At 38.8% G+C, this 27,796-nt stretch overlaps 4 protein-coding genes across 4 annotated transcripts; all 4 read right to left on the bottom strand.

The window, feature by feature from the left end:
• Positions 1–6,269: 6,269 nt before the first annotated feature.
• On the bottom strand, positions 6,270–7,199 carry LOC139154283 (olfactory receptor 6X1-like). Its single transcript, XM_070728710.1, has one exon. It carries the CDS (start codon positions 7,197–7,199, stop codon positions 6,270–6,272), a length of 930 nt encoding a protein of 309 aa, XP_070584811.1.
• Positions 7,200–16,006: 8,807 nt separating this feature from the next.
• On the bottom strand, positions 16,007–16,951 carry LOC139154490 (olfactory receptor 6X1-like). Its single transcript, XM_070729137.1, has one exon. It carries the CDS (start codon positions 16,949–16,951, stop codon positions 16,007–16,009), a length of 945 nt encoding a protein of 314 aa, XP_070585238.1.
• A 5,231-nt stretch (positions 16,952–22,182) lies between these two features.
• LOC139154284 (olfactory receptor 6X1-like) lies at positions 22,183–22,794 on the bottom strand. The gene has a single exon (XM_070728712.1). The coding sequence runs from the start codon at positions 22,792–22,794 to the stop codon at positions 22,183–22,185; it is 612 nt and encodes a 203-aa protein (XP_070584813.1).
• Positions 22,795–25,425: 2,631 nt separating this feature from the next.
• Positions 25,426–26,370, bottom strand: LOC139154285 (olfactory receptor 6X1-like). The gene has a single exon (XM_070728713.1). It carries the CDS (start codon positions 26,368–26,370, stop codon positions 25,426–25,428), a length of 945 nt encoding a protein of 314 aa, XP_070584814.1.
• Between the last annotated feature and the right edge of the window lie 1,426 nt (positions 26,371–27,796).

Consider the following 27,796-nt stretch of genomic DNA (forward strand, 5'->3'; position numbering starts at 1 on the left):
CTAGAAAGGGAAAAAAAGGAAAAAAATCATTTTTTTCCCACTGGTTCTGCGTACCTGATCAAAAATTTTCTACTGGTTCTACATACCTGACAATACCTGTAGCAGCCCATCATTGATTACTCAACCAACTGAGACACGACTTATTTACATAGTAATAATAGTAGTAGTAGTAATAATAATAATAATAATAATAATAATAATAATAATAATAATAATAATAATAATTTATTAGATTTGTATGCCACCCCTCTCCGAGGACTCGGAGTGGATCACACCAAGCAAAACATCATATACAAATCCAATATTAAAACAGTTTTAAAAACCCTTATTAAAAAAACAATCATATAACCCAAGCAAACCATGCATAAAATGAAACAGGGAATAAGGGTATATTAATTTCCCCATGCCTTGCAACATAGATGGGTTTTCAAGAATTTACGAAAGGCAAGGAGGGTGGGGACAATCCTAATCTCCGAGGGGAGTTGATTCCAGAGGGCCGGGGCCGCCACAGAGAAGGCCTTAGAGCTAGAGATCTGGTCATTGTTATTAATACATTTAAAGGACCAGTGGCTCTTTACACTACCGGTTCTACAAGCAAACTGAGGATCGATGGTCTAACAGCTGAAGATACAGCTCTCTATTATTGTGCAAGAGGATTTACCCATAATAACACAGGAAAATCTTTCCTCTCTACCAAACCCATTCTGAGACTGCAAATATTCTTCTTCATCACTTTCAGTTTGTGAATCAGGTAGCAGAAAATGACAAATGTGTTAAGTGAATCACATGGTCACTAAGTAAATTTGAACTTCCCTGTTGATTTTGCTCATTGGAAGCTGGCTGGGAAAATCAAATACTGATTCCATGACCTTCAGGTGCTGCAATCATCATAGACTCATGCCTGTGGACTGAATTTTTATCTTACCATGTGAGACTCATACTGTGACACCATGTGATACTGTGGGCATGGCTTATTTTGTGGGTGTGGCTTGCCAGTCACGTGCCTGGGTGGGAGTGGCTTGACAATCATATAATGGGGTGGCTTAAAGTCATGCAATTGGCTTAAAGGCGGCCAACTTGACATCACTCATGTCAAGGGTTTGGGTTAGGGTTAGGGTCGGTCATAATTTGAAGGCCTGGTCTTAAGTTCAAAGACCAGATTTTTGTCAGCAGCATACTAACTTCACTGAACAGTCATTTGCATATCAGTGACTACCTGTATTTCATTCTTCCCCTTTTTTAAAAAAAAGTAGCTTTCATTTAGTTTACATCATCACCTCGAGGTTCGATTACTGCAATGCTCTCTACATGGGGCTATCTTTGAAAAGTGTTCGGAAACTTCAGATCATGCGGAATGCGGCTGCGAGAGCCATCGTGGGGCTTCCTAGATTCGCCCACGTTTCTGCAACACTCCGTGGCCTGCACTGGCTGCCGATCGGTTTCCGGTCACAATTCAAAGTGTTGGTAATGACCTTTAAAGCCCTACATGGCATTGGGCCAGAATACATTCGGAACCGCCTTCTACCGCACGAATCCCAGCGGCCGATAAGGTCCCACAGAGTTGGCCTTCTCCGGGTCCCATCGACCAAACAATGTCGTTTGGCGGGCCCCAGGGGAAGATCCTTCTCTGTGGCGGTCCCGGCCCTCTGGAATCAACTCCCCCCAGAGATTAGAACGGCCCACACCCTCCTTGTCTTTCACAAATTACTCAAGACCCACCTTTGTCGCCAGGCATGGGGGAGTTAGGATATTCCTTCCCCTAGGCCATTACAAGTTATGTATAGTATGTTTGCCCCGAGTCTGCGGAGAAGGGCAGCATACAAATAAAATAAATAATAATAATAATAATAATAATAATAATAATAATAATAATCTATCCACATATAAATATAAAATTAGCCTGAATCAGATGATAACTGCGAGGAGAGCATGGAATAAAATAAGTAATAGGAGGAAAGCATAACCAACAATAAACATCATGAAATCCTTGTTTCTACACTATTGTGAGAAAGAGAAAAATCCTACATAAGTACAGAGACAGATTTCAAATTCAAATTAGAGGAGGAAGAACATTTCTGAAATGCAAACTAATTTGCATGCCATGGATTATATACGAATCAGCTGTCAAACTTTCCAGTTGTTCCAATAGATGACTTTGAGTCCGCAAATTCAAAGGAAAGACCCACCTGACATTATGAAATACCTCCATTATACCTGCCTTGTCATTGTGTTCTTTTTCACTGGTGAGTAACCATGTTTCCTTTTTTCAGTTTAATGTATTTTCCAATAAATATTATAATTCCTTTGTAATGAAATAAAATTTGGAACTAAAATTGAAAATACAACAAGGGTCTTATCTGATGTCCAGTGTCAGTTCTTCAAATCTCCCCAAATCTAAGTCTTCCTGTTATTATAATAAATGCTTCTTTCTTTTCCATGACTATTAATAGTCTATGGCTATTAATACACTACTATTAATAGTTTAATAAATAGTACATAAATAGTCTATTGAACTATTAATAGTAACGTTAATCCAGCTTTAGCAAGTCCTATTCACATAGACTTCAGCTTCCAGAATTCTCAGCAATAGCTATGTTTGTTTGTTTGTTTGTTCGTTCATTCATTCATTCATTCATTCATTCATTCATTCATTCATTCATTCATTCATTCATCCATCCATCCATTCATTGTATTTATATGCCACTCCAAACATATTCTGAGTGGCTAACAATAGTAATAAATAAAACAACAATATAAACAGTTAACAATCTAATAATAAAAGTCAGTAATAACAGTAATAGCATAAAAAACACACATACTTGCAATCAGCCTAATTCCAGGCCTGCCGGAAAAGCCAGGATTTAATGGCTTTCCGGAAGACTGGTAGGGTGGAGACAGTGTGGATCTCTGGAAGTAGTTGGTTCCAAAGGGTTGGAGCCACCACAGAGAAGGCTCTTCCCTGAGGTCCCACATTGTTTGGCAGACAAGACCTGGAGAAGGCCAATTCTGTTGGCCCTTACTGGCCACGGTGAGGTATGAGGGAGAAGGCAGTCACTAGTGACATGAAATCCCCCCATATGGAAGATGCTAAAGTTTGGATATTATAGTCCATGTTTATTTTTTTATGTTTCATAGAGTGAGATGAAACACATGGACAGAATATTATGAATTCAGGAAAAAAAAGTGATGGGGTATTATCTTTCTGCATTTGTAATCTTTAAATGTCCTTATGTTGTTCTTTTTTAACAGGCGCTTCTGCCGCTAGTACTTTGACCCAGCCTCGTGAAGCATTGGCAATTCCAGGAAGACCCATTACTCTGACTTGCACGGCGTCAGGATATAATATCAATGACCACCATCTGGGTTGGCTTCGTCAGTCTAATGGAGAAAAGCTTGTCTTTATCACAGCTTTCAGGGCTGGATATACCACATACACAGCCGATAAATTTAAGGGCCGTGTTACCCCTTCCACCCAAGGTTCAACAGCACAATTAAGGATAGATGCTCCAAAAGTAGAAGATACTGCCACCTATTACTGTTCAAGGCACAGTGACTGAATTTGGAAGTGTCTCTGATCAATATTTTGCAGGAGGTCTAACATATGGGTTTTCCTTTCCTCTTTCCATGGTTACTTCCACTTCCTCATTTGAAGAGAGCTAGGGTGGGCCAAATGCTTTCTAGATTTCCTTCTTTTCACATCTGGGTACAAAAAGAAGCTGATATTTTTGTCACACTTCATCAGCCATGCTGAACTGGAAACCCAATGGTTGACTTCCTTGTACCCTACTAGGTCAAAAATGGTTTTGGAGCTTCCACGACACTGCTAAAAAACAGGTGAAAACTTTGAGTGTTTTGTTGTGACTGGCAGGAAGGCCAAAGCTTGACTCCTCTTCCATTTGATCATGTGGTCTCCCATTGTGTTCCATGGGCTCCTGCAAGTTGCAATGGAATGAATATCAAATGGTACCAATACCAAACTGCAGAGTCCTTGGTGCTGTCTGGGCTTTTGTTCTTCTCTTGCGTTTCATTATTCAACAAGGTAACAAGGTAATCTTAGGGATAGGATTGTGGAGAACTAAAGATTCTTGGTTAGTTGTGGAATATACAGTTACCAGTTCTACATTCATATATGTATGTATGCATGTATGCATGTATGTATGTATGTATGTATGTATGTATGTATGTATGTATGTATGTATCACATTTTTTTTGCTGATACATACAAAATATAGTTGTCGGCTATGAATAAATTAACTGCCTTGAAATGGGCCTGGGTTGGGCCTAGAGGCAAAAAGGAGCTATGACGTTCCCTCAATATACCAGGGTGATCCGACATAAAAAAGATATATATATATATATCACACGTTTTTGGTTTCTTTTTTGCTGAATTTGAAAATTAAGGGAGACTATGATAGATCTATTTCGGCCTTATTTTGGCCTTATCAGCTAGCCATACCCTCGCCAGGACTTTAACCTGCAACCTTTGCCTTATAAGGCAGAGAATTAACCTCTAGGCTACAGTATCCAATCCCTTCAGCTCTGCACCAGGGAAGGGTTACATATTTTTGTGTCAAATCACAAATGTGCATATATGTATGCATACATACATATACATACATACATACATACATACATACATACATACATACATGTTTTTGCTGAATTTTTAAAATTAAGGGAGACTAGGATAGCACTATTTCGGCCTTGTTCTTGCCTCATCAGCTAGCCATATATATGGTAGTAAAAATTTTAGTAGCCCATCAAGCTTTCCATGGCCTTAGCTAAACCTCTAAGTATAATCTTTGATATTTTTTTCAGGGCTAGCTCTTTAACCAAATTATGGTCACTAGCTAGTCATCCCTATCTTCAAAAAGGGAGATCCAAGCAACATCGAAAATTACAAACCAATTTCATTATGTTTTGTCACCTGCAAAGTCATGGAATCAATCATAAACAAGTCCACTACCCTCCATCTCGAAACTAACAATCTACTCTTTAACAAACAATTTGGTTTCAGGAAAAAAAAAATTCCTGTAATCTACAACTCCTTCACTAGAACCTAGAACTACATTGCCTTCAAATTGATTTAAATGTAGTTCCTAAAATCATCTACCACAATGTCCTACCTGTCAATGACTACTTCAGCTTCAACCACAACAATACACAAATACACAATAGATACAAATTTTATGTAAACCACTGCAAACCCAACTGCAGAAAATACAACTTCAGCAACAGAGTGATCAATGCCTAGAATTCACTACCCAACTGTGTTTCTTCCCCAAACCCCAAAACTTTAACTGTCTACTGTCAACCTCACCCCATTCATAAGAGGTCTGTAAGGGGGATGCATACAAGATAGCAGGTATACACTATCGTGCATACCATCCTTGTCTTACTGTCCTGTTGTCCTCATTTATCTGTATTTACTTTGCTTATGTTTATGTTTATACCTATACCTGCTATCTTGTACATATTTGACAAACAAACAAATAAATAAAATAAAATAAATAAGTTTGGCCAACATTGTGCTTTGCAGTAAACCAAACATACATCATGTACACTCTAATAGTTTTATTGCTATTTATTTATTTATTTATTTATTTATTTATTTATTCATTCATTCATTCATTCATTCATTCATTCATTCATTTATTTGTATGCCGCCCCTTTCCGTAGACTCGGGGCGGCTCACAACATAATAAAACAATTCATAACAAATCTAACAATTTACAATTTAAAAATTTAAAGTAGTTAAGAAAACCCCATTTTTAAGCAGACATACCTACAAACATACCATACATAAATTATATAGGCCCGGGGGAGATATCTCAATTCCCCCATGCCTGATGACAAAGGTGGGTTTTGAGGAGTTTACGAAAGGCAAGGAGGGTGGGGGCAGTTCTAATCTCTGGGGGGAGCTGGTTCCAGAGAGTCGGGGCCATCACAGAGAAGGCTCTTCCCCTGGGGCCCGCCAACCAACATTGTTTAGTTGACGGGACCCGGAGAAGGCTGACTCTGTGGGACCTAATCAGTCACTGGGATTCGTGCGGCATAAGGTGGTCTCGGAGATATTCTGGTCCGATGCCATGAAGGGCTTTATAGGTCATAACCAACACTTTGAATTAATGCTAATAGTTGCATAAAACCACAACAAGTCAACTTTTTAGTTCTTTATTTTTTAAAATAATAATAATAATAATAATAATAATAATAATAATAATAATAATAATAATAATAATAATAATAATAATAAACATTCCTCAGTCCTAAAAAACCACCATCCATCTCATTGTTTTGTCAAGAGCTGTCTTGAATTCACTGTTCCGGATTGTGTAGATGAAAGGATTTAACATGGGTACAAAGCTTGTGCGCACAAGCGATATGACTTTATTGAGTTGAATATCACCATGTGTAGAAGGACGCAGGTACATGATCATGTCGGCTGTGTAGAAGATAATTAGAACCGTGAGGTGAGAGGCGCAGGTGAGGAAGGCTTTGGTGCGCCCAGTGGCAGAAGAAATCCGGATTATAGCAGCTACAATGTGCGTGTATGATACCAGGGAAAGACCAAGAGATCCCCACATGAAAGTGGCACCATAGATGAGGCCAATTAGCTCTATCAGAGTTGTATCAGCACAGGCTAATTTCAGAACGGGGCCGACATCACAAAAGAAGTGGTCAATGACATTGTCCCGGCAATAAGGAAATGTCCATATCACTACAGACTGTGAAAAGACAATCAGAAACCCCGCAATCCAAGCCACTAAAGCCAACTGAAAGATGAATTGATTGGTCATGACCATTTTATAGATTAAAGGTTTACAAATGGCCATGTAGCGATCAAAAGACATGATCGAGAGCATCAGGAACTCAACCCCTCCCATGGCAAAGACTGTGAAAAATTGTGCCACACAGCATGAAAAACAGATGGTATTTTTCCCAGAGATAATATTGGTCAGCATTTTGGGGATTTCTGCTGATGTGGAACAGATCTCAGCCAGGGAGAAGTTGAGGAGGAAGAAATACATTGGTGTATGGAGCATGGGTTCCATGATAACAATAAAGATGATTAAAGCGTTCCCTAGAAATGACAGTAGGTACATCAGTAGAACTATGGTATAAAACACCATGGCCAGCTCATGTAATTGTGGAAATCCCACAAGAACGAACTCTTCAACCAATGTTATATTGACCATCTTCCTCATTCCTACAATAAAAAGGAGACCATGTGTAAGAACAAAAAAAAATCTTCTTGAATAAAGGATAGGGAGTACAGTGTTCCCTCGATTTTCGCGGGTTCGATTTTCACGGATAGCCTATACCACGTTTTTTTTAAAAAATGTAATTAAAAAATACATTGCGGTTTTTTTTTCTATACCATGGTTTTTCCCGCCCAATGACGTCATATGTCATCACCAAACTAATAGGTTTTGCAAATAAATAACAAAAAAATTAACTATTGTTAATAAATAATTATGTTTATAAATATCAGGATCACTAAGTGTCTTATTCAATGGTGAGTACCAGTAATAATGGTGAGTAAATGGTTGTTAAGGGAATGGGAAATGGTAATTTAGGGATTTAAAGGGTTAAGGGATGGCTTGTGATACTGTCCATAGCCAAAAATGGTGTATTTACTTTTGCATCTCTACTTCGCGGAAATTCGACTTTTGCGGGCGGTCTCGGAACGCATCCTCTGCAAAAATCGAGGGAACACTGTATTACATGACATTCTGATACACAGGATTAATATCTGAAATTTCATATGGGGATAGGTTTTGCAAACTCAAATTATTACCTTTCAAAAAGTGGACCCACACAATTGACAATTTACTTCTTATAATAATGTTCTGCCGGCGTGTTTCAACTGCCCGTAATTACAGGGTAATTAGTACAGGAAGACATACACCACACAATAAAAGGAAACCCCAAAAGTTTTTATAAACAGAAAAATAGAAACAGCTCCCTTTTTAAAAGTCAAAGGGATTTTCTGGTATACACAAGGCACAGGTTAAATGCAATCCAATTGCTCACCCAATAACTGGGAAATTGAGTCCAACTCTAAAGTCCAGAGTCCACACACAATCTTGAACAGCACAAAAACCACGATCTTGATGAAACAATGAATCAGATAAACTGCCATGAGGCTAAAACATCAGGCTGCACTTTTATCTGTAGCACTAATTACAGCAGCCCCACCCAACCACAGGTGGCCTCATTTTCTCTTGTAATAATCCTTCAGTTGTTGTCTCCTATGAATCACTCTATGCATGCGTGAATGTGTCATTAATTCTTGTTCAGAATCCAGGGATGAGACAGATGATTGATCTTCTCCTGGGCTGTCTGCCAAACCCCCTCTTCCCTGTCACTCATGCTTCCTTGGTCAGAGGAGGCTTCATCGGCAGATTCCATCCGAGCAAAACAGGCCTGTGGCATGTGGATGTTTCCCCCACATCCACCTGCACATTCCTTGGGGCAGGAGCTGGGCCAGAGCTAACCACAACAATAATCATGTAAGCAAAATAATGGGATTTGTATGTCTATTCACATCAGAAGCATCACAATAAGGCACACTGTATGGCATAACATAACATAACATTAAAATATATATTTTACCAGCTTGAAAGGATGGAAAGCAAGTCACCTTGGGGCTGGTCAGAAGGAGGAGGAGAGGGAGGGAGGGAGAGAGGACAGGAAAAGAGAAGATAATGTGTGGAGAGGAGAAGTGGGAGAGAAGAGAGGAGAAGAGAAGGGAAGGAAAGGAGAGAAGAGGAGGGGAGGGTAGAGGAGAAGGAGAGGAGTGAAGAAGGGGGTGAGGGAAAGAGAGGAGAGAGGAGAAGAGAGAAGAAGGGGGAGGAGAGGAGAGAAGAGCAGAGCAGAGGAGAGTGGAAGGGAAGGAAAGAGAACAGAAAGGAAGGAGAGGAGGGGAGGGGAGAGGAGAAGGGGGATGGAGAGGACAGAACAGAGGAGAAGAGAAGGGAGAAGGAGAGGAGAGAAGAAAGAGATATAAACAGCAAAGGAGAAAGACTACAATGGATTTTTTTTTTAAAATGACAAGGTGGTTTTCAGCATTGCTGCAGCACTGAGTGTGTTACTCCATTCCCTTGATTCAAAGCAGCTGTTACAGGTTACAAATCATAAACCATATTGATTTCAAACAGTAACAACTTTCTATAGCTTTACAAGCATGTTCTTAAGGAGCGAAACCCATCTTCATCAATCTGTAGTGTTACATCCGTAGAATAAGCATGGTTAAATATTGGTAAGACAATTCCATATCTTAGGATCCCTAGAACTCTGAGCATGTGAGATTCCGGCACCCATAGATACTTAAGCTCAACAGGAGAACAATCTGTCCCAATTCAGCATTTTGCATTTTCAAAATAATGTTTAGCCCAGGTGTGGGTTCTGGTATATCTTACTGCCAGTTCGCTCAGGGATGCGACATGCACGCACATTTGCAGTACTTTAAAAAAGCTTCTGTGCATGCACAGAAGCCAAAATAAAACCGCAACAACTACACCATCACCTAGAGAACTGACTTGCGGGAGTGGCAGGTCTGGGTCACTGCTGGTTCTAGCAACCCAAGGCCACCAAGTTACTACCTGTACTATAGAACCGGTTCAAACCAATAGGAACCCACCTCTGGTTTAGCAGCTACAAACAATCTATGGTACTAGAATGAGGCATTCATGCTTAAGCTGGGAATGGAAGATGGTTTATATAAAGATGTTATTACTTTTTAGACATTTCATAGCAGGGAAATTTTCGTTGTTTGGGGGGGGATGGATGGAGGGAGGGTGATATGGGAAAAATGCATGCTTCTTAGAGCTTCTGAACAAGAAGTAGAATACAAATCCAATAAATAATCAGGCGACCTTACCTGATTCCTTTCTATTAATTTCCAAGGGCTCAAATACTTACTGAATTTCAAAACAAAAGTAAAAAATATTTCCCTATTGCTGCTTTTTTAAATGTTCATCTCGGTTTACAAATTACCTTCACAAGAACGGATTTTGTAAGGTTATCCCTTGACCACGAAACAACATTTCCTCCACTGCAGGAATAGTTACGTGGAGAAGGTGGCTAACTTTTGCTTCTTAGGGTCATATCCAGAGATGGAATTCACATAATTTACCTATCAGTTTGCCCAGCACCAAAAAATGTGAGTGGGCTCACACTGCCAGAAGAACCAGTTGAATAACAGCTCTGGCTATACCTCTTATCTTATAGGAAGAATTAACCTTTGGAACTTCTTTTTCTTAGAAGTGAAGGATGGAAAATTTCTGGATCATCAATGGCCCAGACTACCGTATATCTCGAATGGGTCCCTAGAAACTTTCTCACTTCCACAATTCAAACCGATTAATACAACAAGAAAAGAAAACCACTATCATTGCATTCACAGGAATTTTATTTCATGGTGCTTGATTAAATTGAGCTAAACCACAATCAGTTTTGGCTCTGATCTAATTGTGATGTTCTATCAGCACATCCATGACAGAACATTCAGGCATGATTTTCAAGGCTATATTCCAAAATTTGGTATGGCTATCATGTCAACAGCATCACCTACATTCTACAATATCTATAGATCATGGCTCAGTCTCTGTCTGTCTGTCTGTCTGTCTGTCTATCATCTATCTATCTATCTATCTATCTATCTATCTATCTATCTATCTATCTATCTATCTATCTATCTATCTAAACTATATATCTATCATTTGTGTTTGCCTATATCTGTCTGTCTCCTTCTGTCTATCTGTCTTTCCATCTATTTGTCTGTTTGTCAATCTGTCTATCCATTTATCTTTCTCTCTCTAGCTATCTGTCTATTCATCCTTCCATCCTTCCATCCATCCATCCATCCATCCTCCATCCCTCTGCTCACCCAGCCACCCATCAATGATCATCCATCTATCATCTATGTATCTATCTGCCTGTCATCTATGTATTTATCTGCCTATCTGCTGTCCATGCATCCATGCATCCATGCATGCATGCATCCATCTCGCATCTCATCTCTCATCTCTCATCTCTCATCTCTCATCTCTCATCTCTCATCTATCATCTATCATCTATCATATCTCGTATCTCATCTATCATATCTCATACCCCATCTGTCATCTATTTATCACCTATCTTATATTATCTATCACCTGTCTCTGTCACACACACTCTCTCTTGCTGGCTATTTATTGTAGCTATCTGTCATCCCAGTTTCCACCTTTCTACTTTGAGTGCAGAAAAAAAAGTTGATTTCTTCTTCACAAATATCAATTTTACAGATGTTGATAAAGGCACACTCTTTAACCAAGATTACAGCCTACATCAAATAAATAATCTCTGTTCCTACCTTCTTAGTCACTATTAGACACCAGCATATTCTTGTGATCCTATTAACAAAGAGAACCCTTACATATAACTCTGTTTGGTAAGATTGAATAGAAGGAAGAGTCCTTTTTCCCCCTTATGTGATTTCTTAACAGGTCCTCGGAGGTATTGCAAGTGATGTAAAACTTTCCTTCAGGAAAGTATAATTTCATTATATTTCATTTCCTTTATATAAATAAGTTAACCGCTTCCTAAGGATTATTTATTTATTCATTCATTCATTCATTCATTCATTCATTCATTCATTCATTTATTTGTATGCCGCCCCTCTCCATAGACTCGGGGCGGCTAACAACAGTAATAAAAACAGCATATAACAATCCAATATTAAAACAGTTAAAAGCCCTTATTATAAAACCAAACATACATACAGACATACCATGCATAAAATTGTAAAGGTCTAGGGGGAAAGAGTATCTCAGTCCCCCCATGCCTGGCGGCAGAGATGAGTTTTAAGAAGCTTAGGAAAGGCAAGGAGGGTGGGGGCAATTCTAATCTTTGGGGGGAGTTGGTTCTAGAGGGCCGGGGCCACCACAGAGAAGGCTCTTCCCCTGGGTCCCGCCAAGTGACATTATTTAGTTATAGTTGTGCACAAAATAATCATAACAAATATTGTTGACATGTTCATAATTTAAAAACCCTGAGCATTTGTATAGGTAGTACAGATATATACTAGCTGTATGCTTGGAATAAATGATTTCCCCCCACACACCTACCTTTAATTTATTTCATTTGAAATAACACTCAAGACGAAAGTTGGGATATAAATTCAAATTTATGTCTTTCTTCTAAGGATTATGGTTATACTGTACATTAAAAAAGTCACAACAAATACTATTAACATATCCAATATTTACAAACCTTGAGCTACATAGGTAGTCCTTACAAGCAACTGTTTAGTGACTGTTTGACATGATTAAGGTACTCGAAAATATGACCATTGCAGCCTCCTGATGGTCACATGCTCAAAATTCAGACATTTAACAAATGACTCATATTTATGATGGTTGCAGTGATCCCAGGTGATTCACTCTTCCGACGTTCTGAAAAACGAAGTCTATGGGAAAGCCAGATTCACTTAGCAACCATGTTATTAATTGAACAACGAGTCACTAAATTGTATCCTTACAATTTTTTTTGACTGGTTCCTAATATTATTTGATTGCTTATTTGTACCCGAACAATTATTAAGTGTTGCACCTTATGCTTCTTGATGGATGTATCTTTTTTTTTTATGTACACTGAGAGAATATGCAGCAAGTCAAATTCCTTGTGTGTCCAATCACATTTGGTCAATAAAATTCTATTTCTATGTTTCTATGTTTCTATGTTTCTATGTTTTATGTTTCTATGTTTCTATGTTTCTATGTTTCTATGTTTCTATGTTTCTATGTTTCTATGTTTCTATGTTTCTATGTTTCTATGTTTCTATGTTTCTATGTTTCTATGTTTCTATGTTTCTATGTTTCTATGTTTCTATGTTTCTATGTTTCTATGTTTCTATGTTTCTATGTTTCTATGTTTCTATGTTTCTATGTTTCTATGTTTCTATGTTTCTATGTTTCTATGTTTCTATGTCTCTATGTCTCTATGTCTCTATGTCTCTATGTCTCTATGTCTCTATGTCTCCATGTCTCCATGTCTCCATGTCTCCATATTTCCATATTTCCATATTTCCATATTTCCATATTTCTATTTCTATTTCTTTCCATTCCAGGTTCAGATTCGCTTAGCAAGTGTTGTGGTTCAGCCTGAGGCTGCTCAGGGACCAGCTGTGTCTCTGCTGGCTCCATGCCCGGAGGAGGATGACAGCGAAGAGGAGGGGGCTGAGCAGTCGGATGGGGGAGGGGACAGCCAGGAATGGGATGAGGATGACCAGCATGAGAGCCCCGGGGGGGGGGGGACTCTCCCCAGCCAGTAGCTTGGAATCATTAGGGGATGACACACAAGCTGTCATTGACATGCGACAGAGACATTCAGAGCAAAGAAAGGAGCAGTTAAAGAAATATTATCACCATTGAATGAGAAACAGCTGGGTTTGGGTGTGGTCCTCATCAGAGGGTTTAAAAGGCAGGCAAGCCCTTGAAGCCATGTGGAGTGTTATCAATTGGAGTTACGGTGTCCTGCTTTGTTCTTGGCGTCTCTGTTCCTGGCTTGTGGCCCAGCAGTTTGGAAGACCCATGGGAGGTGTAGGTCTGCTATCTACAGCCTCGGCTTGGCAGCAAGAATCCTGTATTGCTGCATGGACTTTTGCCTTCATGGATATATCTGAAGATACAGCATTTTCCTGTTTGTAAGGACATTTTCTGTTACCTGTGTTTTTCTTGAATTTTATAAACTGCCTTTGCCTTTTACCGGTGTGTTTGGCTTCTCTTTTTGGGTTGGTATTGGTTTCCGGAGTGACCCAGACAGAACAGCAAGTATGGCAAGAAAAGTCATAAAATGGAGCAAAACCTACTTAATGAAATGTCTCAGCAACTATTTGGGCTCAAATTGTTGTCGCGAGTTGTTTACTATCTGTGTTGTAAACTATGAAGTCAAATGGCATTTTTAAAGCCTGAAATTATTTGCACTTGAATTCCAATTGCTTCACTCCAAAGGTCACCAAGGCCACCATTTTCTAAATTTCATCTCATTCCCACTATCTATAAGAGTCCTGGAACTATTGTTCACCTCAATGTAAGGTGCCTTTCCTTTTATGAATTACATTCTGGACAGCTTTTTTGACTTCAGCATTCCGAATTGTGTATATGAAAGGATTTAGCATTGGGGTAAGAGTGGTGTTCAAGATTGCCACAGTCTTTGTCAAGCGATCTGAAGAGTTACCTTTGAACCACTTAACAACATTAAAGTTTGCTGGAAAAAAAAAATTCCAGAAGCACACAAAGATGACTGATTCAGTGGGATTCATAAACCTTTATTATAAACATAGTTACATACAGTATATATATATTTACAATGCCACATGTAGAAATCCTCTTCAATCAGTTACAGGGAGCAGAGAACAGCTAATTTCATTTCTGCAGAGTTCAGAGTGGAAGAGTGGAGACTGGAGCCGCACCCAGCCATAAGCTTAAGTATTCAGTTTCGATTCTCTGCACAGACTCAGAAGTGATTATCCCTTCCATTTTTTGGGTTACTGACTAGATAAAAGACAAAGGTGTCAAAATCATAATACATTTTGATCTAAGCTTTGCTGCCCTGAGTCCTCTGAGAGGGGCAGCATATAAATCCAATTAAATAAATAAATAATTCTTTGGATATTGTGTTGTGATATACTGTATGTATGTATGTATGTATGTATGTATGTATGTATGTATGTATGTATGTATGTATGTATGTATTCAACACACCAGGGTGATTCGACACAAAATATGTAACCCTTCCCTGGTGCAGAGCTGAAGGGATTGGATACTGTAGCCTAGAGCAGTATTTCCCAACCTTGGCAACTTGAAGATATTTGGACTTCAACTCCCAGAATTCCCCAGCCAGTGAATGCACTGGCCTAGAGGATAATTCTCTGCCTTATAAGACAAAGGTTGCAGGTTCAAGTCCCAGTGGGTATGGCTAGCTGATGAGGCCAAAATAAGGCTAAAATAGATTTATCCTAGTCTCCCTTAATTTTCAAATTCAGCAAAAAAACATGTGACGTATATATGGCCTTGTGCTAGGATAAACATTAATGAATGTTCAGAAATCTAGATTTTGGAAGATTTTTGTAGATTTCATGGAATAAATGATTCCCCATCACCACCTTTAATTTATTTTACTTTGAGTGACCCTCAAGAAGAAAGTTGGGATATAAATTCCAATTTATGTATTTCTTCCTAAGGATTATGATTGTACATTAAAAAATTGCAACAAATACTATTAACATGTTCAGTATTTACAAACCTTGAGCTACATAGGCAGCCCGCATTTGTTTAGTGACCATTTGACATTATTAAGGCACTCAAAAATATGACCATTGCAGCCTCCTGATGGACACATACTCAAAATTCAAACACTTAACAACTGATTCATATTTATGATGATTGCAGTGATCCCAGGTGATTCACTCTTCCGACGTTCTGAAAAACAAAGTCAAAGGAAAAGCCAGATTCACTTAGCAACCATGTTACTAATTGAAGAACGATTCACAAAATTTTATCCTTACAATTTATATTGACTGGTTCCTAATATGATTCAATTGTTTATTTGTACCCGGACAATCATTAAGTGTTGTACCTTATGATTCTTAATGAAGATATATTTTCTTTTATGTACACATATGCACCAAGACAAATTCCTTCTGTGTCCAATCATACTTGGTCAGTGTAATTTCTATTTCTATTATTCAATTCCATTCCAAGTTCAGATTCATTTATCAAGCATGGCAACAAATGGAGCAAAACTAACAATGAAATATCTCAGCAACTATTTGGGCTCAAATTGCCATCGTGAGTTGTTGACTAACTGTGTTTACTATGAAGCCAAAAAGCATTTTTAAAGTCTGAAATTATTGCCAGTTGAATTCCAATTGTTTCACTCCAAATGTCATTGAGGCCACCATTTTCTAAATTTCATCTCATTCCTACAACTTATCAGAGTCCTGGAAGTATTGTTCACTTCAATTTAAGGTGCCTTTCCTTTTATGGATTACATTCTGGACAGCTTTTTTGACATCGGCATTCCGAATTGTGTATATGAAAGGATTTAGCATTGGGGTAAGAGTGGTGTTCAAGACCGCCACAGTCTTTGTCAAGTGATATGAGGAGTGGACATTGGGCCTCACATACATGAAGAGAAGAGCACCATATAATATGGACACCATCAACAGGTGTGACGTGCAGGTAGAGAATGCCTTCTTCCGTCCTACAGCTGAAGGAATGTGCAGGATGGTGGCAATAATAAAAACATAGGAAAGAACTATAAGAAGCAAGGTCATAATCACAATGGCAATGGCAGCCAACAGTCTGAGAGACTCAATTAGATGGGTGTCCGTACAGGCAAGTCTCAACAGAGGACCGATATCGCAGAAGAAACTGTCCACGACATTGGACCCACAGAATGGCAACCTCCAAACCATAAAATAATGGAAAAATATAATCACAAAGGAGGCATACCAGGTGGCCAAAGTCATTTGAAGGCAAACATGCTTGGACATCATGATGGGATACTGAAGGGGCTTGCAAATGGCCAGATAGCGGTCAAAGGCCATAGCTGTGAGGATGAAAAGCTCTGTACTACCAAAACAGAAGTGGAAAAATCCTTGGATAAGGCAACAATGGAAGCAGATAGTAGTCTTGTTTTGTATAAATGTCTGTAGTAATTTGGGTACCACAGTAGAGGTATAGCAGATCTCCAGGAAAGCAAGGTTGCTCAGGAAGATGTACATCGGGGTCTGAAGCCTTGGCTCAATTGCGATGATGATGAGGATGAATCCATTCCCAAGGATGGTTACAATATACATGAACAGACCCACCACAAAGAAGATTTGGTGAAGATCATACAAAAAGGGAATTCCTAATAGTATGAATTCAGTTACTCTGGACATATTCCTAGGCTCCATCATTTGAAAATGGTCAATGATTTCTCAGCAGTAGTTCAGATGACATCTAGCATTTTTTTAAAAAACAAATTGCTAAAATGTACATTGCATTGACAAATAAAGTTGGTAAACGGGAAAAAATGAAGGAAAATAAAAACCCAAAGCATGAAGGAAGTGTGTAGGAAGGAAGCACCATTCATTTAAAAGTTCTGAACTGTTCTATTTATCTAAATTTGTCTGTCTGGAAAATGCATGATTACTGTTATAACACCTACATGAAAAAAAAGGAAATGAATGTTACCATTTGCAGTCTATTATGCCATGCAACGTCAATAAGGTAGTGTCAAAATTCAGGTGCACCACATTATATTTCAGTGTTTGTTTTGCTATTTCAGAAGTTACACTGGCCATCTTCCTTTTTTCCCCTGAAATAAAAGAAGAATGCATTTAAGAAGAAAAAAATATATTACTAAATAAATGAGAGCTAAAAGGTACTTTTTGCAAAAGGCATGGGGTGGATGAGTGGGGGAATGGAAGGATTAGTTAAGGTCACAATTAATCCTTACATTCCTCCCTACCATCAACTCAGAAGTGATGAAACTTCTTGGATGAGAAGCAAAACATCTTCAAGGAAAAGAGCAACAAAAATGATTAAGGGAATTGAGTCTAAAACATATGAAGAACGGTTGCAGGAACTGTATGTCTAGTTTAATGAAAAGAAGGACTAGGGGAGACATGATAGTGTGCCAATATCTCAGGGGTTGCCACAAAGAAGAGGGAGTTAAGCTATTCTCCAAAATACCTGAAAGTAGACCAAGAAGCAATGGGTGAAACTAAACAAGGAGAGGAGCAACATAGAACTAAGGAGAAATTTATTGACAGTTAGGTTAATTGATCAGTAACAGCTTGCCTTCAGAAGTTCTGAATGCTCCAATCCTGGAAGTTTTAAAGAAGATGTTGGATAACCATTTGCCTGAAGTGACTAAGCAGGTGGTTGGACTAGAAGACCTCCTAGATCCCTTCCAACTCTGTTGTTGTTGTTGTTGTTGTTGTTGTTGTCATTAACTAGTTCTTAATAATAACTGGTTCTTCAGTTCTGAAGTACTTGAAATGAGAAGTAAAACATTTTAAAGCCAAATAGGCTTGTCTGGTTGCCTTTAGGATGCAAACACCATTTGGATGGCATAAATTGTATAGGCCTAGGGGGAAGGAATATCTCAATTCCCCCATGCCTGACGACAGAAGTGGGTTTTAAGGAGCTTACGAAAGGTGAGGGTGGGGGCAATTCTGATCTCTGGGGGTAGCTGGTTCCAGAGGGCCGGAGCCGCAACAGAGAAGGCTCTTCCCTTGGACCCGACCAAACAACATTGTTTAGTTGATGGGACCCGGAGAAGGCCCATTCTGTGGGACCTAACTGGTCTCTGCGATTCGTGCGGCAGAAGGCAGTCCTGGAGATATTCTGGTTCGATGCCATGAAGGGCTTTATAGGTCATAACCAAGACTTTGAATTGTGACCGGAAACTGATCAGCAACCAATGCAGACTGCGGAGTATTGGTATAACATGGACATATTTAGGGAAGCCCATGATTGCTCTCGCAGCTGCATTCTGCACGATCTGAAATTTCTGAACACTTTTCAAAGGTAGCCCCATGTAGAGAGCATTACAGTAGTCGAGCCTCGAGGTGATGAGTCCTTACTCCTATTATAATTTATCTAAGAATTGTCTATATTATATAATAATAAAATATTTAATTGAACAATTCCTGAATTTTAAAATCTCCTTTGATTGTTATATCACAACATAAGGTATTCTAATTTTTAATTTGCTTTCTATAAAAGCAGGATTATATGTACTTCCGGAGGAGTACAAGTGTATAATCCTGCTGTTCTCCTCGGGTCATATTTGACCGGAAATAAAATTTGAGACCCTGTAAAAAATGTTCCCTGCATATCTGAAACTTGAAATTACATGACTTTGTCTCATTTGAGGGGTTCTTTCTAAGGGGGGGGGGGGGGGGTGGTTAGTTTTTGCTGGGCAAAAAAAGAGTTACACTTGTACTCCTCCGGGTCATATTGACCCGGACTAAAAAAAGGTTGTTTTTAGCTACTGGAACGGGTTTTTTGAATACTTTTTTTGCTAGCATACTAATTTGAACATTTATGAACATGATGAAATGAAAACTGAAGTGAAAAAAAAATTGCTTATTTCTTTATTTTGCTCAGAAGTGCCGCCCCCGGCTATGTGCAATTATTTCACTTTATATATATAAATTAGCCTGCCAAATCCATTTTTTTTTTCATTTCATTTTTCATTTCATTATGTTCAGAAATGTTTAAAGTAGTATGCCAATGTCCAAGAGAGTCCAAATAATTCTGATTTGGCAGGCTAATCTATATATAAAGTGAAATAATTGCACACAGCTGGGGGGGGTGATGTCCTTTTCTGAGCAAAATAAACAAATAAGCATCATTTTTTTCATTTCCTTTTTTATTTCATTATGTTCAGAAATGTTCAAATTAGAATTTCAATGCATATTATAGTCAAAAAGTTTTGATTTTTCAGGCTATTCTATCTATAAATTGAAAAAAATTACAAAGAATCAGGGGGACGGGCTTTTCTGAGCAAAATAAACAAATAAGCATTAATTTTTTCACTTCAGGTTTCATTTCATTCTGTTCAGAAATGTTCAAATTAGTATATTAGTGAAAACAGTATTCAAAAAGGTACAATTCCAGTAGCTAAAACCAATCTTTTTTTTAGTCCGGGTCATATATGACCCGAGGATCACAAGTGTAACTTTTTTTGCCCAGCAAAAACTAAACACACACACACAGAGAAAAACACACCACCCTTAGAAAGAAACCCTCAAATGAGACAAAGTCATGTAATTTCAAGTCTCAGATATGCAGGGAAATTTTTTTAAAGGGTCTCAAATTTCATTTTGGGTCAAATATGACCCGAGGAGAACAGCTGGGTTAATACCTACTCAATTGTCTATTTCTAATTATATTTACTTAATGTCAATAAATAAAATCTGCATTCATGATGCAGAATTATGCTTAGATTGACTTTTCAACAGGAGGTATACAAAATTGTCAACCACAACTTGTTCAACAAGAAAAAAGTGTATAAAATCTCCTTTCTTACCCTCCTGGCCATCATCAAACATGTTGTGAAGATAATTTTAGTACAGAAAGATTCTGCACACAATTGTCTTCCAATAAGACAGAATATAGTCAGATAATTTTATTTCCTTAATGGCTCCTCAGGGATATTGTAACTGATGTAATAGTTTCCTATAGCCCAATTAGTAATTTATGTATGGATGTTTTCAAAGAACAACTTTGAAATAATGGAAATGGATCATCTGAAAGAGCTAGGTCCATTGTGTAGAGCTTTTTGGCAAAAGTGTTAGAGCTGTAACATTTGAGAGCCGCTGTAACACCAGAGCAGTGCTTGAAAAAACAAATCCTTTGTGCCTAGAGTTTCAAACTGTGTCCTTGTCACTCAATAGGAGTAGAAACAGGTACAACTAGAACAGGAGGAGGAGCTGGAAGAGGAGCTGGAGCAGGAACTGGAATAGTGGTAGGAGCTAGAACAGGAGCAAGAGCTGGAACAGGAGTTTGAGCAGGAGTTTGAGTGTGACCAGGCCTGGGGCCAATAGATCCTAGCCCCCTGTTTTAGTGTACAGTGGTACCTCGGTTCTCGACCCCAATTCGTTCTGGAAGTGTGGTTGAGAACCGATTTGGTTGAGAACCGAAACAATTTAAAATAAATTCCCCTCCTCAGTTGTCTCTCCCTCTAGCTTGCCTGCTTCTGTCCCCATCTCTCTCTCTCTCTCTCTCTCTCTCTCTAGCTTGCCCTCTTTGGTCTTCAGTTCTCTTGCTCACCCCCCCACTCTCTGTAGCTTGCCGGCTTCTATCTTCAGCTCTCTCTCTTGCCTGCTACTGTCCTTGGCTCTCTCTCTCTTTGTGTAGCTTGCCCTTTTCGGTCTTCAGTTCTCTTGCTCACCCCTGGCTCTCTCTCTCTGTAGCTTGCCAGCTTCTATCTTCAGCTCTCTCGCTCACCCACTACTGTCCCTGGCTCTCTCTCTCTGTGTGTAGCTTGCCGGCTTCTGTCTTCAGCTCTCTATAGTGTTCGAGTTCCAAATATTTATTCGGATTTCAGGGTAAAAGTTTCTTGAATTTCCTGGTCGAATACTGATTTGTTCAAACTGAGAAGCATTCGGAAACCGAGGTACCACTGTATTTATAAAGTGAATGGTGATGAATTTTTTTTAAAAAAATATATAGGAGTTTTTAAGTTCTTTAATCACATTAATTGGATTTTTTGAGATATATATTGTCTTGTACTTTTTGATATGTTGTGAGCTGCCCCAAGTCCTTGGAAAGGGGTGGAACACAAATCAATCAATCAATCAATCAAACAAACAAACTTGAAAGGGAGTAGGAGCTGGGACAGGAGCAGGAGCTGGAACAGAAACAGGCACTGGAACAGGATTAGGATCTGGGTCAGGAGCAGGAGCCAGAACAGGAACTGGAACTTGGAAGGCACCCTCCTTGCTATAGACTCTGGTTTCTGAAGAACAGCTCTGGGGCTGAGCATTCACATTGGAAACTACTCTTGTCTGGCATTTGTTCTCTAATGACATGGCTAAGTCATTGTCTTCTTTGCTAGTCTGGAGCACCATTGCCCTTAGGACAGGGCTGTCTTTCGGAGTTGCAAAGTGTCCTTGGTATGCTTCAAGTTGGGTGCTCTGTTATTTCTGAGAGTGGTAAGGTTTCAGAGATATTCATCTGCAGTTTGAGGCCTTGGATTTGGATAACGATCTGCTACTCTACGAGGCTAGCATTACAAGTGTTCACGGCTTTTCCTGGGCATCCCACTGGGTAGATTTTAGCTACGTATATGTGGTGGATATGAGCAAGGGAATGGGGAGCCATCACACATAGATGTGCAGCTGACATTGACAGTTGCTGGTGGCTGTGTCTCCATGGAACTGGAAGTCAAAGTGGATGAGGGACTAGGAGTTGACATTGAGCAGGATGTGACAGTGGAATTGGAGGTGGTTGTGTGTGATTTTTAACCTAAACAAACCCAAAGGTATGCATATCAGGGCAAAGAACTCCAGTTATACCCACCAACTGATGGGGACCAAACTTTCTGCGACAACCAAAGAAAGGGATATTGAGGTTTTAGCAGACAGCTCAATGAAGATGTCTTTTTTTTAATATAATTTTTTATTGATTTTTTTTAGAATTTTACAAAATACAAAACAGAAAGAATAAAGTGTACTGCACAGGCAAGGCTCACCAGAGGACCAAAATCGCAGAAGAAACTGTCCACAATATTGGACCCACAGTACGGCAACCTCTGAACCATAAAATAAGGGAAAGAGACAATAAATACACTGGCATACCAGGTGGCCAAAATCATTTGAAAGCACACATGTTTGGACATCATGATGGGATACTGAAGGGGCTTGCAGATGGCCATATAATGGTAAAAGGCCATAGCAGTGAGGATGAAAAGTTCTCTACTACCAAAACTGAAGTGGAAAAGTAGTTGGGTAAAGCAACAATGGAAACAGGTGGTAGTTTGGTTTTGTATAAATGTCTGTAGTAATTTGGGTACCACAGTGGAAGAATAGCAGATCTCCAAGAAAGCAAGGTTGCTCAGGAAGATGTACATTGGGGTCTGAAGTTTTGGCTCAGTTGCAACAATGATGAGGATGAATCCATTCCCAATGATGGATACAAGGAAAATAAGCAGACCCACCACAAAAAAGACTAGGTGAAAATCATACAGAAAGGGAATTCCTAATAGGATGAATTCAGTTACTCTGGACATATTCCTAGGCTCCATTGTTGTAAAAAGGGTGTAGGATTTAAAACTTCTGAACTGATGATTACTGTTACAATACCTACATGTTTAGTGGGGGGGGGATAATTGAATTTTATCATTTGCAGTTTATTCTGCCAAGAATTCTGAAAAGTCACTAAAGCAATGTCAAAATTCAGGTGCACATTACATTTCAGTGTTTAAGTTGATATTTCAGAAGTTACACTGGTCATCTTCCTTTTTTTCCTGAAACAAAAGAACAAATTTAAAAAAAAAATATCTTTTTTTAAAAAAAATTTATTGATTTTTGTAATATAAAGAATTCATACAACACAAAACAGTGCCCAGTGAAATGTGCTCCCGCCACCCAACAACATTCATTCATACTGATTTATAACCAGAACATCAACATATTTATAAAGTATTTACATATCCGACATACACTATAGTGCATTTAGTGTATCAGAAAAAGTATCTTACTCAATAAAGAAGAGCTGAACGGTGCTTTTTTCAAAAGGTAACTGGACTGCCTTTGATTTTCCTTGAAGATGTTTTTCTTTTCCTCCAAGAAGCTTAATCAGTTCTGACTAGATAGCATGGGGTGGGTGAGTGGGGAAATGGAAGGATTAGTTAATGTCAGAATTAATCCTTACATTCCTCTCTATCATCAAGTCAGAAGTGATGAAGCTTCTTGGATGAGAAGCAAAATATCTTCAAGGAAAAGAGCAACAAAGATGATTAGGGGACTGGAGGCTAAAACAGTTTAGTTTAATGAAAAGGATTAGGAGAGTCATGATAGCAGTGTTGCAATATTTCAGGGGTTGCCACAAAATGAGAAAGTCAAACTATTCAATACTGGAAGTTGTTGGATAACCATTTGTCTGAATTAATCCTTACACTCATCCCTACCATCAACTCAGAAGTGATGGAGCTTCTTGGATGACAAGCAAAACAACTTCAAGAGAAAAAGCAACCAGGATGTTTAGGGGACTGGAGACTAAAACATATGAAGAACAGATACAGGAAGTGGGCATGGCTAGTCTAGTGAAGAGAAGGATTAGCAGTGTTCCAATATTCTATGCAGGGGCTGCATAGAAAAGAGAGGGGGGTCAAGCTATTTTCCAAAACACATGAATGGCAGACAAGCAATAATGGATGGAAATTGACCAAGGAGAGATTCAACCTAGAAATAAGGAGGAACTTTCTGACAGTGAGAACAATCAACCAATAGAATATAAGTTTCCTTTGGAAATTGTGGGATCTTCATCACTTCAAGAAGAGATAGGACTGCCATTTGTTAGAAATGGTGTAGGGTCTCCTGCTTGGGTAGGAGGTTGGACTAGATGACTTACAAGGTCCCTTCCAATTCTGTTAACCTGTTAAAGGCAGAATTGTAGGATTCGACAATCATTGAATATCCAAACCAGTACAAAGCCATTAAACCACAATAGGAATTGCCCAACACCTTTTCAAAACACAAGCCTCTTCAATGCAACATCCCCAGAGCAGTCCAAGCTTCCCTTTTGCCATAAGTGTGGGTGACATGCACAGTTTTACTGGCAGAAACAACCATGATATGGATGACTAAGAATCTCCAGGACAGTTATGGATTTCTTCATCTATAATGATTCATCTGTAAAATAAACTAGCCAATTCCAAATAGTACAATCCTAAAATGATGGAGCAAGTGGGATTCTCCTCTTTCTCTCCCTCTCTCTCCCTCCCCATCTATCTATCTATCTATCTATCTATCTATCTATCTATCTATCTATCTATCTATCTATCTATCTATCCATCCATCCATCCATCCATCCATCCATCCATCCATCCATCCATCCATCCATCCATCCATCCATCCATATTTCCAAATACCACATCAACAACTGCAAGAATCAGGGAGTCTATGAAAGTCCTGCACACGCATGGGTAAATCTTAGGAGAAGGCTCTCCATAGTAGGATTTAGCAAACCTTCTTCACCTTAATTTCTAAGCCATTTCAATGTTGCATCTATTTAATCTGGAAGACTCTCAAAGCTCTATTCTGATTCTGATGCTTATTCACCTGTCTTGAGTTTCAGATTTTAAATTCTGTACAATCTTGCCAATTTCCATGTAGCAAAGTTGTATGTGTTCAGCTGATCTACTTTAATCTATTTATACATACACAGATATATACATACACACACGTATGCACATCATATAAACACACACAAAAACTTGTCATGACATAACATAGAAACATATAATCTTAGGAATCCAACTTCCTATCTGAATTATATCTAAAGATCAGTACACAATTTCAAATACCTATTCTGCCGCAGAAATCCCAGTGGCCGATTAGGTCCCACAGAGTTGGCCTTCTCTGGGTCCCGTCAACTAAACAATGTCGTCTGGCGTGACCTAGGGGGAGAGCCTAGTCTGTGGCAGCCCCGGTCCTCTGGAATCAATTTCCCCCAGCGATTCAAATTGCCCCCACCCTGAGAGCATATGCACCAAGACAAATTCCTTGTGTGTCCAATCACACTTGGTCAATAAAATTCTATTCTATTCTATTCTAGACCCAAATATAAAGCAATGCATGAAGTGCTAAGATGAATTAGATTTCTAGTGCTCCACAGTTATTTAATCAGTCATTTTTTCCCCATTTTTTAAAATTTACTTATGGCTGTTCTCAAATCCTTTCTTCCAGGTTAACCCCCTTTTCAGAGAATCTTTAACTTCTTTGTTCCTTAGGGTATAAATAAAAGGGTTGAGCAATGGTGTGACCAAAGTATTGAGAAGGGAAACTACCTTGTTCATGTTTAATGATGCATGACCCGTTGGTCTGACATATATAAAAATAATTGCCCCATATAACAGAACAACAACAATTAAGTGAGAGATACAAGTAGAAAAAGCCTTTTGTCTTCCAGAAATGGATGGGATTTTCATCACAGCGGAAATTATGAAGATGTATGAAACCACCGTCAACAGGGAATTGCTGAACACCACAACAGTGGCAATAACAAAGATTATCCATTCAATGGGATGAGTGTCAGTGCAAGCCAACTTTAGCAATGGTCCAACGTCACAATAGAAGTGATTGATAGTATTGGGGCCACAGAATGGAAGTTGGAACACAAGAATGGTCTGTACCAGGACAGTCATCAGGCCACCAAACCAGGATCCACAAGCCAGTTGAACACAAAATTTGCTACTCATGATTGTGTGATAATGAAGTGGGTGGCATATGGCCATGTAACGGTCATACGCCATAGCAGTGAGAAGAAAGAATTCTGTGGCCCCTAGGAAAAAATGGGAAAAAGCTTGAGCTTTGCAACCAGTCAGGGTAATTGATTTCTTCATGGTGAGTAAATTGGCCAAAAGTTTAGGGATTGTAGCTGTCACATACATGATTCCTAGGAATGAGAGGTTGCTGAGGAAGAAGTACATTGGCTTATGGAGACTAGGGTCATAAGCCACAATTGCAACAATGACAATATTCCCAGTGATGGTCAAGATATAGATGATCAAGACACCCACAAACACCAGAAATCTTACTTTTAGGATACTGGGAAATCCCAGTAAAATGAATTCAGCCACAACTGTTTGGTTCTCCATCCCAAACCTATTCATCTAAGAGAAGAATAATCATTCAGCAATATCAGAGGGATATTTCATTGGGATTATTGTTTTACAGTTTGATGTTTTATCAGCCAACCTGACCCAATGCAAACCTTTGGTCTAGAAGCAAGTTCAATCCATTATCGCCATCATGATCATCATCATCACATTTTCCCCAAAGGTGCAGGTCCACTTTTTTAGGACCTAGAACCAAATTCAGTAGGAATAGAAAATAATATTTACATTTTCCAAAGCTTTTAGTGAAATGTGCATGCACCGGAAAGATAATCGTGTTTTAATGTGCTATTATTATCCTTTAATTAACCAGCATTCAGCTACTTACTTAGGAATTTATGAAAAACTTGGTAGATTATATTTTTAATTTAGTTTTTTAACTAAGTAGATAATAAAACTTGGTTTTATTTTAACTAAGTGGATAATAAAACTCGGTAGATTATTTATTATACCCATTTACCACTTTAATTAATTTGTTCTTTTTCTGCAAGAATATGGCCAACTATTCATCTGTGAAAAAATATTAAAGAAAATCCAAAACTCACTTGTGTAGATACTCAGATTAATTCAAGAAGCAAGAGGTTGGCGGTTATTTTTCTTTTCCCCAAATTAATTTAGGCAAATAATCTAGTCTTTGTACATCCTCCATGATGGTAATACAATCTTGGTAAGCTAACAGCCAAGATCAGAGAGCTGTTAGAACTCCATAGCTCACCCTAAGTTACAGCTAGTATTTTCTGTTGAAAACTTTCTTGGAGACTGTGATTTACTTCCTGATGCCAGGTTGAGGCATGATTAAATCCAGAATAGATGTTCTTATGCTTCATCCCTAAACTTCTCAACTTGTACTCACTCAGTAATGAAGATATGGATTTTCCATCAAAGGTTCTGAAGAACATTTTTGCTGTATAGGGGGAAAATATTTCAGTACTTTTTAATTATTACACCAAGGAGAACAAATCATCAGAGAGACACCAACATAACCTTTGGGAACTTTAGTAATGCAAGCAAGGCAAAACAGAATCCAAATGATTTAAAATTGTATTTCAAGCAGAGGTGGGGTTCAGCAGGTTCTGACAAGTTCTGGAGAACCAGTAGTGGACATTTTGAGTAGTTTGGAGAACCAGTAAATACCATCTATTATCTACCTCCTGAGTCCCAGCTTATCTAGAGGAAATGGGGATTTTGCAGCTGGAGTGGAGAGGGAATAGAGATTTTCAGTATCCTTCCCTACATGCCCATCAAGCCACGGCCACATCACTGGTAGTAAATGTTTTTGGTTTCAAGTTTTAATGCACCACCACCACCACCACTACCAACATCATTTTCTAGAAGTCTGTTTACTACTCAGAGGTGAAAGAGAGAGAGAGAGAGTTACATTTTTCTACAGGATTCTCTCCCCAGCCCC

Source organism: Erythrolamprus reginae, chromosome Z, assembly GCF_031021105.1.
Source record: "Erythrolamprus reginae isolate rEryReg1 chromosome Z, rEryReg1.hap1, whole genome shotgun sequence".
Lineage (NCBI taxonomy): Eukaryota > Metazoa > Chordata > Lepidosauria > Squamata > Dipsadidae > Erythrolamprus > Erythrolamprus reginae.